This window comes from Microtus oregoni, unplaced genomic scaffold (assembly GCF_018167655.1).
Source record: "Microtus oregoni isolate MIOR12 unplaced genomic scaffold, Mior012 000046F_ref0000063, whole genome shotgun sequence".
Lineage (NCBI taxonomy): Eukaryota > Metazoa > Chordata > Mammalia > Rodentia > Cricetidae > Microtus > Microtus oregoni.
The window spans coordinates 2485477-2499393 of NW_024543220.1; the positions used below are offsets into that span (position 1 = coordinate 2485477).

General features: G+C 40.8%; 1 protein-coding gene across 1 annotated transcript in view; it reads left to right on the plus strand.

Moving 5' to 3' along the window:
• The window catches only part of Mgam (maltase-glucoamylase), a 142818-nt gene that overhangs the window by 41000 nt on the left and 87901 nt on the right, over window positions 1-13917 (plus strand). The window contains exons 25-37 of the mRNA XM_041634954.1: window positions 2374-2523; window positions 2847-3047; window positions 4906-5060; window positions 6425-6593; window positions 6829-6925; window positions 7266-7378; window positions 8499-8624; window positions 9810-9938; window positions 10188-10298; window positions 10777-10839; window positions 12094-12228; window positions 12683-12770; window positions 13678-13816. Coding sequence (XP_041490888.1) covers window positions 2374-2523; window positions 2847-3047; window positions 4906-5060; window positions 6425-6593; window positions 6829-6925; window positions 7266-7378; window positions 8499-8624; window positions 9810-9938; window positions 10188-10298; window positions 10777-10839; window positions 12094-12228; window positions 12683-12770; window positions 13678-13816 — 1676 coding nt within the window. The remainder of the gene's footprint in view (window positions 1-2373; window positions 2524-2846; window positions 3048-4905; window positions 5061-6424; window positions 6594-6828; window positions 6926-7265; window positions 7379-8498; window positions 8625-9809; window positions 9939-10187; window positions 10299-10776; window positions 10840-12093; window positions 12229-12682; window positions 12771-13677; window positions 13817-13917) is intronic.

Genomic DNA, 13917 nt, shown 5'->3' on the forward strand with positions numbered 1-13917 from the left:
TTACATGGGTTGTTGAAGAACCAGAGCCATCTGAGGCCTGACAGTGATGTTGGAGTATGGAAGAAGAAGGTAAAAATGTAGAGACAGTCTGAGACACCATGGTTCCAGTTTTTCCATCCTTATTTCTTCTTTCTCAGTGATTGGTTTTCTCTAACTGGATATGGGGACAAGGTCTGAGGCATGGGATCTGAAAGTTGATGGTTTGTACTCCAAGGTGAAAGCAGAGATAGAGAGCTTATGAATAAAATGTTTTAATTGCTTTTGTTTATTTAATGTTTAATGCTTCTTTCCATTGTTAAACTCTGTTGAGAAGAGTATATGACTCTAACATACATTTGCAGGAAATAGTTTATGAAGATGATGGTGTTGCTAACTAACTTAGATGGTGACTAGAAAGTGGGATTCTGGGAGATGTGATGAGATCCAGCCTTTCTGTAAGATTTGTATTCAATTCCTCTTTCTTCGCACTGTGAGGGACATTTTCCAGTCAGGTCTCAGGACTTATACTGAGGAGCCTCATGGAATTGGAGCTGCTCAAATCATCATAGATTTAGGATCTTTTGAATTAGGGAAATGATTCCACTGAGACTTCTACTAAATGGCCTATTGATGGTATTTTGTCATCACACTTTGTACAGAAGAATATGCATTATGAAGTTAGAAATAAAGGATTATGTCTTTGGTTATATCTGGGGTAAGTGTAAGACAGCTGGAAGATGCATTCGTGAAAATAATCTTTGTTCATGATAGAAAATAAGATAGTTAACACATCACCAAAGAAGTCTTTATTCTTTGAATCAGAGTGGTGAGAGATAACAATTCACATACATGAAAATATATGAAAGAATGAAGAAGTTTAAATCCACATTGGCAAGATATTTTGCATTGGTCTTATTTGATACTCAAGGTTTAATGCAGTAGTTGAGATCAACTTTGGAGAAAACATGGATAGAACAGGACCTTGAAAAACAGTTTCATGGAGATTGAGAGATGGCTCAGCAGTTAATAGCACTGATTGCTCTTCCAGAGGACCCAGGTTTGAATCTTAGCACACACATGTTGGCTCACAAACATCTGTAGGTGCAATTCGAGCAGAACCAATGCCACTTCTGACCTCTCTGGCTACACACATAATGCACAGATATACATTCAGGCAAAACACATATGCACATGAAATAAGCCTGGATCCATCAGATTTATGTGACAAGAAGTCTGAGATGGCAAACAGATTGGAGTTTGCTTTTTCTCTAATTAGATGTTCAAAGTTGAGATCTTGCTGAAGTTGATTAAGAGGTTGGACTTCATTAGAGCTAAGATCTGTCATGTCTAACGAGTAGAAGTGGCTTCTTGGATTAGTCACAATGTCCTAATTCTAGAAGAGATAAAAAGGAAACAAAATAAGCAAGAAAAAGAAAGTTGTAAAAAGAGGAGGTCAGAGTTAAGCTGATTAGGCAGGCCCTTCTAGAAAGAAAGAAAACAGACCCATAATCAAGACAAATTTACTTTCCTGGCTATGAATAAGCTACAGTCATTAAAATTTCAGATAATAATTAGAAGAATCTGAGAGTTGAACCTGAAATATCAAAATGGAAGATCACATTTCATATTAATAAGACAGCTTGTAGTGTGTTCAGAAAGAGCCTTGTTTTTCTAGAGAGCGTTTGTCTTGGTGATGCTCTCCAACTTAAACTATTCTTGACAGGCCGAAGGTTCAGGCATCTTACGTTATCAGTCCTTAAATCCATGCCTGACTAAGGTCTCATTCACATTAAGAATCAGTTTTGGGTCAGAGAAACTTGTCATATTTGAGAGGATCTCTGGCACCCAATTAAGGAAGTCATATTCAGTTCTCTAAGGTCCTGACAATGACCCTTGAATCAAGGCCTTCTTGGAGTCTATAGTGAAGGGTGGGGATTGAGGGACAGGAAAGCCAGGGCAGTGTCCATTGGAAAGACACTAAAAAAAGGATGGTGACACAATGTTCCAGATTCTATCTATCTATCTATCTATCTATCTATCTATCTATCTATCATCTATCTATCTATCTATCTATCTACATTTTCACACTTTCTGAAAAGAAGAACAGGGGTCAAATAGTTTAGTGAAGGGATTAAAAAAGTGTGATCATAGTTTTTCTTGGTCTTATCTTTCTACGATGTAATAAGTAAGTTTTTGATAGAATACTGGTATTTTTTTTGTCTCAATCCCTTACTCCATACATACAGTTGTGTAATTGAAAACTGTAATGTATTCTTTAAATTGTTAACAGCAGAGCATAAGGCTAGACTAAAAATGACATTTATACTTAGTTCACATAAAATGGTTCAGGTCTGGTATGACCTTTGTCCTGAGGATGAATTTGCTTTCCTTCAGGTTGCCACCATCACAGATATCCGTCTCGTGCTGGGAGAAGCATATACAGTGGAGTGGGACCTTATGGAGGACCAGGAGAAGATAGACTGCTATCCAGATGAGCAGGGTGCTACTGAGGCCAACTGCATTGCCCGTGGCTGCATCTGGGAGGTGAGTGTGCTGAGGACATTCATGGTAACTGGAAACTATTGAAACACAACCTACAATGTCTTTAGCCCAGACAGGTATACACATATTTATTAAAATCTATGGAAAAAAGGCTCTAGATGAGGCAGATTTAAATTGAGGAGGGAAGAAGGTAAGAGGAGGTGTTTACTGTGTGGTTTGTACTTGAGGAATTTAGAGTCATGCTTAATTTAATTGTTATAGGCATGAGTGAATGAAGTGATGGCTTCCTCCATATAAATTGACTTTTCTCATCTATTTGGTAACTTCATATCTCTTCTGATGAAGAATATTGACATTCTTTTCAGGAATCCAGCTCTTCTGGGGTCCCTTATTGCTACTTTGCCAATGAGCTGTACTCAGTCAGCAATGCTCAGAATGGCCCAAATGAGGCTACAGCCGACATCTCCCTGAAGGCTTCTCCATTTACCAATGCCTTCCCTTCTACCCCTGTGGATCAACTGCAATTGCGAGTGATCTACCACAAGAATGACATGCTGCAGTTTAAGGTAAGCACAGTGTGTGCAGTCAGGTGTGGGCGGGGTCTTTCCAGGTCCATCACCCTTTGCAATCATGTGTTATAGCATCCCAAAACCAAGTTTTATTTTTTCAGTAAAATACTCTAGAACAGCATTGTCATGAAGAGAACAATGAAATGACTGGCAGAGCAGCAAAACCTCTCATTTCGAATTTGAGAGAATCAATGTGTCTAAAAAAATGTTTGGGAGAAAAAAACATGAAGAGGGAGCAGAGGAGGCTACTAGGAAGGTTGGGCAGCTGTGGATGAGTTTGCTCCAGGGAGAATAAGGGAGGCTGGGAATAGCAGACGTTTTTGAGACCTTGAGACCATCTTGGTCATTCATATCAGCTACAAGAAGGAGATGCCTGAGGAATGACCATCGTGTTCCTAGGTTTCGTGTCTGTGTATGGATGGTACTGATAATAGATTTGTGATTGACAATAGATGAGTAGGAATATAATTAAAAAGTAGGAAGTGATTTCTTTTCCTTCCATGGTTTAATCAAGCAAAGGGACTGTGGGTGAACTCGTTATCCTCTTCGTTGTTTCCTGATTAAACTGGGAGCTGCCCCGAAACAAGGGTTTGTCTCCACCATGGTGGTGTTGGGATCCCACAGAGAGGCTGCTCTCCAGTGAGCACTCATGGTGCAGGAAGAAGACAAGGCAGTGGTCAGGGCAGACTGGCTTTGCCTAGACCACTCTTAGAGTCTGAGCTCAGTCTGGACTTGAGTTCTCCGGCTTCTGCTGTGATGTTGTTTTCTGTGTCCTCACCAAAGTGGAGTTGGTCGGGTGTGCAGCCTCAGCTCACACTCACTAACCATGATGCTGTATGGTGGTTCTCTCCTCCACACACATGTCTTTCTGGGCCACTTTATACTCTGGGTCTTGGTCTGTGTTGTTTCTTTACCAGAATCACTAGTTCTCAGTTTTATGCCTGGTTTTTTGCTACTTAACTTTTAAGAGTCAGCCTCTATTTCTTCCAAGAAATCATCTTGCTGTTCCTTACCTGCAATAGCAAAGCCCTTCTGCAGAGTTCATGTCAGCTGGCATCCCCCAAGAGTGCTGAATTCTTCTTTCCTAGTTCCCTGAATTCCCGAGCTTTCATGACCTTAACCTTGGATTTCTCAGTTCCTGCCCCTACTGACTGTTGTGTCAGCTACACTGTGGCTCTTATTTACTTGGCTTTATTTCATTTCCAGAAGAGATGCTTTTAATCAGGATAACTAATGTTTTTCCTATTTTCGAGTCTTATATTCCCCTGCACTCATAAGTCCACACACAAAAGAATATGTCACATGTTTATAAATACCATACCATTTTCAGAATGAATTTTTCATGTTGATACCAGGTTTGAAATTGATGAACAAATGTTCTACTGCCTATACTACTGGGATATGTCCCAGATTACGCTGTTTAATAGAACCTTGTTCTCTGCTGTGTTGGTTAAGTCCTGTGTTGTGAGTTAAAAGGAGACCAAACAAACAGGCTCTAGGCTCTGTGAGCCGTGCCAAAAGTATGCTGAGGCATTTCTAGAGGACAATTCTTGGCTACAGTGTTCTTTTGAAATGACCTCTAACTGAATATTTACACTGTTAATGTTTTAACATATTTACCTGTGATGGATTGATCAATTCAGTATTGTTCAAATATCTAGAGTCAAGCCTCTCATATTTTGTGAGGTGGGAATTAAAAATCTTTATGAGTTATTTTGAATTGTATTGTTAATACTTCAACTATATTGTTAATTTGCAATGCTGTTGATTATGATCACTGTCAGTATGCTAGGAAAGAATTATGATGTAAATGCCACAAATTTGTCTTTTCATAAAATGATATCCTCTGGCCTAGATCTTTGATCCCACCAACAAACGGTATGAAGTCCCAGTGCCTCTGAACATCCCTGCTGTTCCAGAAAGCACCAATGAAGGCCGTCTATATGATGTCTCCATTAAGGAGAACCCATTTGGGATTGAAATTCGCAGGAAGAGTACAGGCACTGTAATGTGAGTGGGCCCTGGTATGACTCAGGGTTCTTGCTTTCCTAAACATTCCTCCCCAATCCCATTGTCCTTGAAGACATCCGTGCTCAAAGCATCAGCCTGCCGACGTTCACATCCATGATGTAGTAATTATGTCCTATGGCTGTGATAAAAAGCCATTGCCAAGACAACTTATTAAAGAGTTTATTTAACTTTATGGCATCAGAGAGTTCAAGTCCATGATGTTGAGGTGGATGTAGGCAGCAGGCAGGGCAGCAGGAACAGGTGGAAGACCACATGTTGAACTACAAACAGGAAACAGAAAGAAAACTAGGAATTGTGTGAGGTTGTGAACTTCAAAACCTGTCCCCACTGACATACTTCCTGTATGAAAGCAACAGCTCCCAATAGTCCCCAAATACTGCCCAAATGAGGACCAAGTACTGAAATACCTGCGACTATGGGGAATAGCTCCTCTAGCCACCACATGAGGAAGTGCTTTCTGTTCATAGAGGAAATATTTAATGCTCTGAGAGTGATACTAAGGCAGTTGCAGGTTCATAGGAATTATTGAGCAAGTACTTACTTAACTCTTTCTTTGAATTAGGTTCCCATATGGTGCTGTGGTCATAGAGAGATGTGCTATTTCTTCCATTAAACAAAGTTAAATTATACACTGAAGAGAAATTTGATATAGTGACAATTGCTATGCTGGACAACACAGGGAAATCAGATTATCTGTTGGCATAGATGTCATAATCTGAGTTTGTGTCTCTTGGAAAGAGGTGATGTTTGAAATGGAACCTAGATTAGGAGAAGTTCCAAAGAGAGTTCTGGGAAAACAAACTTTTGTGATAGAATGAAATAAGTCATGAGCTGTAGGGAATTTATCATTTACAATAGAGATTCCCCTGAGGTAATGGCTAGGATGGATGTGGAGACAAAGCGGGCCTGGGAGATGGGATTTAGAACAGGAAGAGCCCTGCAGGGTCCTCAGATGCTCTCAGGACAGATGAGTGTGCATGTGGGCAGGGGTGTGAGCTGGTGTGAGGTGCTCATATCGCAGCCCTGGATACATGGAGGAAGGGGGCATCAGGGGTCAGGAGCAGAAGGCACAGTGAGTTTGGAGTGGTAAGGTGCAAAAAGTCACTGGATCTGGGACTGTGGACAGCAGTAAAGGGAAGCAAAGATACAGAGCAGGAGAACTGATGGGGACTTGGGCCTTAGCCATGGTGACTGTTTAGCCACTAACTTACTTGTTTTGTTTGAGAGAGACTCCAGTAGGGATGGTTTGTGAAAATGGAGGGCCCTGTTGTTCTCACAAAGGCAGCTGCTGTAAACCAGTAGAAGCTGATTTTTTTTTGCAAATGTCTCTTCTCCTTCTGCAGCTGGGACTCTGGGCTCCTTGGCTTCACCTTCAATGACATGTTCATCCGCATCTCCACCCGCCTGCCCTCCACATACATCTATGGCTTTGGGGAAACTGAGCACCCAAATTTCAAGATAGATTTGAACTGGAACACGTGGGGCATGTTTTCCAGGGATCAGCCCCCGGGGGTAAGGACCAGGTGCTTGGGTCTGGGTTCTGTCCTTTCTGGCCATGTGTCTTGTAGTTCTCTTTCCAGACTCCATGTGACTGTTGCCTTCTCCTGCTAGGCAGATGGACACATTTTTAAGCTCTTCTTTCCCCTTCAGTTTCTAAAGGAAGAATCTTGACTCAACAATAAAGTTTCTGTTGAGTTTATTTATCATAAACACAGTCCCCTCACCTCTTTTTTCCTGTGTCTCTCAGTACAAGATGAACTCCTATGGTGTTCACCCTTACTACATGGGGCTGGAGGAGGACGGCAAAGCCTATGGAGTCCTCCTGCTGAACAGCAACGCCATGGGTAGGATGAACCCGTGTTCCTTATTGTATGCCAATTATTCTTCAATTGCTTTAGAATGTACTTAGTGAAAAAAAATATAATCTTTGTGGATTGGTTTTGCCTTTCATTGACCCTTTGTATATATAATAGATACATTATATAAATTATATATAATTTACCCAAAATTATTTGTAATGCAGCTAGTGAGAGCTTTCATTTAACTTCTTCAATTCTTTCTGCACATACTCCAGAATATCTGCTATCAGTGTGTTACAGTTGAAGAGAGAGAAGGTCAGGATTCCAGAGTTAATATTCTCAACATGAAGGATTTCAGCATGATGACAATTTCTTGTGTTTTCAGATGTGACATTCCAGCCCCTGCCTGCCCTAACATACAGAACCACAGGGGGCATTCTGGACTTCTTTGTGTTCTTGGGCCCAACTCCAGAGCTTGTCACTCAGCAATACACAGAGGTAGGAAGAATGAATTTATGAAATATGTGTGTTTGTAAGTGTGTGTGTGTGTACATACACTCACAATATATTTCAACCCTGCAATATAGGATTGCCATATAATATAACTGTCATTTGGTTCCTGAATTTGATGGTCTCTCTAAAGAGAAGCTATAGTATGGAATGTTGGAGAATGGATATATTCCTATAACTATTAAAATTATGTTTTCTCCACTATGGCAATATAGCATAGTATTTTCATGGTCTAATCATGGGACTAATGTGATTGAGAACTATGCTGGTAGTGATCTTGATGGTGTTGTGAGGGGTGGTGGTATCAAATATAGTGTTGGTAATAAAACTGATTGTCAGTATGGTGACCATTATGATGATTATGGTACAGAGGAATATAGGACATGAGGTGATTGTAGTGGAGTTGAATGAGTGGGCTTCGTGACAGTGTTGGTGGTGGTTGATATGATGATGTTAGGGTAGTCGTTCTATAGGCAATGGTGCTTATAATAATGATAGCAGTGGGGGTTATCATCATGACAGATATTACACCATGACATTGACACAGTGGTTACAGTATGGTGATAGAGACAGTATCTGTACCTGTGGAGCTGATGGTGGGAATCATGGTGCCTGGGGATGATAACATTGTTGGTGACATCAACAAACATGTATGAAATATCTACTGCATCTATTACTTAATACATGTGAGAGGGTGTCTCACAGACTAAGTTACTCAGTCAAATCCACATGAAAAAGCTCTCAATATAAGTTCTGATTCACAAGTCAAAAAAACCAGTACAAAAATGTCACATATTTGCCCAAGTTCACAATCAATAAGAGCTAGAGACTGTATTCTACATTAGCTATTTCCCTCTTCGTTGTGTGTTTTTAGATTCTAAATTATATTTCTGGAAATCTGAATGAAAGCAAGTTTCTAGAATTCCCGAAAAGTGTGCTCTGGGAAGCTGTAGGTTTTCTTTAGTGTGTTCCTAGAGCTCCTCACACCCTCACAGTTACTTTCTGTATTTAAATTTGGTGTTTAATTTGATTTAAATATTCTGACTTCATATCCAACTTCCATCTAGCTTCTCCTTAGAAGTACTAATATTGTCTGTCTGTTTTCTAGTTGATTGGTCGGCCTGTGATGGTACCTTACTGGTCCCTGGGATTCCAACTGTGTCGCTATGGATATGAGAATGATGCTGAGATCGCCAACTTGTATGATGAGATGGTGTCTAAGCGGATCCCCTATGTACGTACATCTGCTGAGGAATTTTTGTCAGATTTAAGTATGACATAGTGTCTGTCTCATGTCATGTCCATACTGTGCTTATGCCATCCATAGCGATGACTCAGACTAACAAAGAGCAGCTAAGACTGGTTCATGGGTGCTGTCTCCTGTGCCAGGCTTTCCTCTGCTTCTTGACTGACTTCAAGATATTTAACTAAACTGCCCTTACTGACATGATAATAAATCACCATTCCAATGCTAGTTCTCTCAATTAAGGAAACTTCACCCAAACTCAGTGAAGTAATCCCATATGAGGATTGCTTTCTTGGACCTGGCACAGCACAATTCTCTGAGCCCCAAACGCTCACTGGCTCCATGCTAAAATCCTGTATTGAGTTTGTAGTGAAATCATATTCAGAATCAGCCACATTCATCTCAAAACCAGAGGTCCAATAACCAGAAATCATTTTGTAACCCTTTGTGTTTTTTTGTATGTATTATTCTTTGTTGTCTTAGTGCAAAACACTTCCTGTAACACAGAAGTACCCAACTTGTGGGTTGAGAATTTTGGTTGGAGTCAAAGGACCCTTTCAAATGCGTCTTGTTAGTCCATTGAAAAACACAGATATTTACACATAATCCATGAGAGTAGCAAAAGTACGGTTAAGAAGTAGCAATGAAAATAATTTTATGATGGTGGCTCGCACATCATGAGGAACCTAATTAAAGGAAGACAATAGGACAGTTGAGAAGCACAGGTGTAACGGAGAAACTCAAAGAGAGCACTGCTTTTGATCACCCCCAACACTGGGTCCTATTCAAGGAGGGCTGGTAATATCTTTTTTGGAATCTTTTATGATCTGTGTCTATTAGTACTGAATATTTGGTGTTGTATTCTATGAACAAACTTCACTGATTTCAGTACATATTCATAGAGAAGTCAAAGCATTTTTCCAATAGTGTTTTTAACTTTTTTTTTTTACAACAGCCTTTACAGACAGGCATTGGTACTTACCTTACACTTTTGTTGATGTCGAGATGAAATTTATTTCTGTTTCTGAAGAAAATAAAAAACATCAGTGGATATCCCCAAGTCCAAAGCTACAGTGTGGCATACAAAGGGGTGGACTAGCTGGGCACAGGCTGCAGGAACTGCTGGAGCCTGAACTCTCCAGCCAGCAGCCACTCTTTCCTGTGTCCTCCCAGGACGTGCAGTACTCAGACATTGACTACATGGAGAGGCAGCTGGACTTCACCCTCAGCCCCAAGTTCCCTGGGTTTCCAGACCTGATCAATCGCATGAAGAAAGATGGGATGCGGGTCATCCTCATTCTGGTTAGTCCATTGTGAATGTGTATGCTGTGCTTGGGACAATGGATGGGACTGTGTGGAAATTGCTTAGAATGTCTGTCCTTTCCAGTTCTTGGAGAGAAACAGAAGTCAGTTTCTGTAAGTGTATTTCATGGCAGTCACAGAAACTCTACAATGAAATTCCAACTGGGAATTTCCGTTTTCTACCCTGTCTTTTTTTTTTTTAATCATCTTCTGTCTTACTTTTCCACCTGCCTTGTGCTCTGATTTCAGGACCCAGCCATTTCTGGCAATGAGACACAGCCCTACCCTGCCTTCGAACGGGGAATAGAGAAGAACGTCTTCATCAGATATCCCAATAATGGAGACATTGTTTGGGGAAAGGTATGAGCTCTGTGTTGATGCAGCCGGACTCACACAGGGCCAGAGCCACTGTTAGCAGTCTGTGGAAATGTTGATTTGGGGGCCTGTTATGTGTGGTTTTTAAAGTTGTGGTTTTTTTTTTCTTTCTTTTTTATTTTTACTTTTCTGTTTTCAGCTAATATCTGCTGATCTGCTCAAGTGCTTTTAGGAATCTATTTTCCTTTATGGAACTCCTTTCTGGCAACTATTTTTTTGAGACAGGGTTTCTCTGTGGCTTTGGAGCCTGTCCTGGAACTAGCTTTGTAGACCAGGCTGGTCTCGAACTCACAGAGATCCGCCTGCCTCTGCCTCCCGAGTGCTGGGATTAAAGGCGTGCGCCACCACCACCCGGCTCTCTCTGGCAACTATTAGCCCTAGAGCCTTGACTTCTGGTTTCCTAAGAAATTATTTGTATGAACATTTGTTCAGCACATGTCTGGTAAATCTTCTCTCTCCATAGGTCTGGCCTGATTACCCTGGTGTTGAAGTGAACTCCTCTCTAGACTGGGACGATCAACTGGAGGTAAAAGGCACTCTGTGGATGCTGGATGTGGTCAGGGTTTCCAGGAAGAGGCAGCCATGTCTAGGACATTAGATGTGTCTGCACAGAGGACAGAGACGTGTGATAAAGAACCATGTAGGAGCCATGCTCCTCCTGTCAGTCTGAGACCCATTATTTTATGCTTATCTATGTTTTACTTCAAGTTGTGAGGCTGGCATTCTTGACCATAGGGTTTAAGATACAATGTGTTCAGTTTTCCTGCCCATAGTTTCCTATGTCACAATGGCAATTTCAAATTCAAAGCTGTCAGTTCCTAAGGGCTGTGAACTCAGAACTGGATGCTAGCCTTGACAGCTCCCAGCCTTTGTCCTCAGTTATGGGATCCTTTTCTCCATGTATGTTCATGTTCACACACAGGCTGCTCCATGTCCACACGATACTCCGGCATCACCCTTCCATCCTGCACTGGGCTCTCGACTTTCCTTTTGCGTTCAGTTGCAGTCTCCTGTTATTAATTTGCTTCCTTCTGAGAACAGGCTTTCTGTCTAATGGGACCAAGTAGCCTAGGTTTCTGCCCTATGTTCTTTGCTTCTGTGTCTTGCATGAATAAATCATTGACACATCTGGCAGAAGAAGCATCAGACCCTCCTCTTCCTAAGATGTTTATCCAGAGCACCGAGTCTGCCTGTTTATTTCTCTATGAGTTTTCTGATAAACCTGTGAGCAGTGTGTACACTGTTTGGAGGTAGCTGCTTTTGGTCTTCAATTTTTGCTGGACCTTTAACTCTTCCTTAACAATGGTCATAATTGCGGGACTGGAATTGTACCAGTGTGTGCTGTCAGGAAGTCCTAGTGTACAGGAAATGTGGGATGGGAGAACTGATGATGAAGCTGGCTTATATGTGGTTTGTAAGGGACAGTTGAGATCTAGAAACCCTGTTAGATGCAAGAATTTATCAACTAAGGTATCATTCTGGACAGAAGCACAGAGTTTTCAATTTAAGTTTTAACCATACAAAGCCCATGATCCACCTGAGCAGTCCATTCCATACAATGTAGCTGGTTTCCAAATTCTGGGAAGGTATATTATTTATGATTTTTATCTTTATCTTAAATATTTTTTTTAAAAAGTTAAGTATGTTTTATTTTATAGGTTCTGTTCAAACCATCACTGCAAAACTGTGGAGATATAAGAATTCATACAGTTCTAGTACATGCCTGCTTCCTGTATGATATATTCATTTATGATACATTGATTATATTTTAATTTGACAGTTATACCGATCATATGTGGCATTCCCAGACTTTTTCCGTAATTCAACTGCCGAGTGGTGGAAGAAAGAGATTCAAGAACTCCATTCAAACACAGATAATCCAGGAAAGAGCTTGAAGTTTGATGGCCTGTGGATTGTAAGTGTGTATGGTTTGTCTGTGTATGCCTGAGTATGGGTGTGTTTGTGTGTATATGTGCTGCTTTTAGCATGTGAACCCATAACATTGGGCAAGGTGATAATCATTTTCAGAAAAAGATTTCAGACCTAGCAAAGTGCCAATCATCCAATCAAACTTAGAATTGTCCTCAACATAGTGCATGGGAACCTGTCTGTTTTCCTGCTGCAAAACCCCACCACAATTAGTGGGAGTTCCTTAAAGCATTGCTTGTCCTAATGGAAAAAATGAAATAATATAGCCAGTCATGTTCCGGTTATTTGTTATTTCTAGTCTGTGCTTTCCTAATGTTTTTTGCTTCCCCTCTGTGCAGCATCTATAAGGATACTAGATAGTGAATGTTGACCACTTCTTTGTTCCTAATTGATGGAACTTAAGTGTCTTTAAAAACAATCCATATTCTCACTATTTGTAGGATATGAATGAACCTTCCAACTTTGTGAATGGGGCAGTTTCTCCTGGCTGCAGCAATGATACTCTGAACCATCCTCCCTACATGCCACGTAAGGACCATGGGATCTCTTCACTTGATGTGCAGTGGATGGAAGAAAGATGATCTTAGCATCCTGGGGTTTCCCTGACCATCAAAGACACCTCCTCACCATTATTGTGGTTTAATAGGGTCTATGTGAAAAATACATCATATTATCCAACTGGGGCTGTTAGAACATTTCTTGAATTTGTCCAGAAATCACTCAACTGTGAAAATGTCTCTGTGGTGGGATAACTTACAAAATTTCTTTTTCCACCAACATGTACTGTGAAGTGGATTCCCCTTTTCATGGAGTTGGTGGACTTCAGAGTCATGCACATTTATAGCTTAGTTCCATTTACTATACCCTTTCTGAGATGTGTCACCTTCCAGAGATATTACAAAATGTATGTGTCCTAAAGTATAACAGGCATACAACACTATCCATTTACAGAAATATAAGAAGGATATGAAATAACTTCTGTATTAAAAGGTTATGGGACTGGAGGGGTGGATCAGCAGTTAAGAGTGATTACTATCCTAACAGAGAACTCACGACAGGAGACTCAAAATCACTGGTAACTCCAACTCAAGGGTATTGGATATCTTCTTCTCTTATTGTGGTTGCTGCAAACATCACTTCTTTCTTATACATACATACACACACAGACACACAAATAAATAAATAAATAAATAAATAAATAAATTAATGTAAAGCTTGTACTAAAACCTGCCCTATAGTGACCACTTGACAACCACCCGACCTCCATTTTCTTTAGTGAATTTGATACTGAAAATGCTTTCATCACATTGCTACTGAGAGAGTCTCTTGCTCTTAAATGCTAAACAGAAGGGGAGTGGGTCTTAGTATCTTCTAAGAAGAAATCAAGAATTAAGAGTCAAGACTAATCTTCACTGATGTTTCATTATTTCCTCAGATTTGGAAGCCAGGGACAGGGGCCTGAGCAGCAAGACCCTGTGCATGGAGAGCGAGCAGATCCTTCCAGATGGCTCCCCAGTGCGGCACTATGATGTGCACAACCTGTACGGGTGGTCCCAGACCAGACCCACCTACGAGTGAGTGATCCTCTGCTTTCTCCAGCTCATGGCACTGTAGGAACAGTGATGGTTTATCTTCCATTTTCTATACTAAGGGCTGAAAAGTAATCTAACTATAA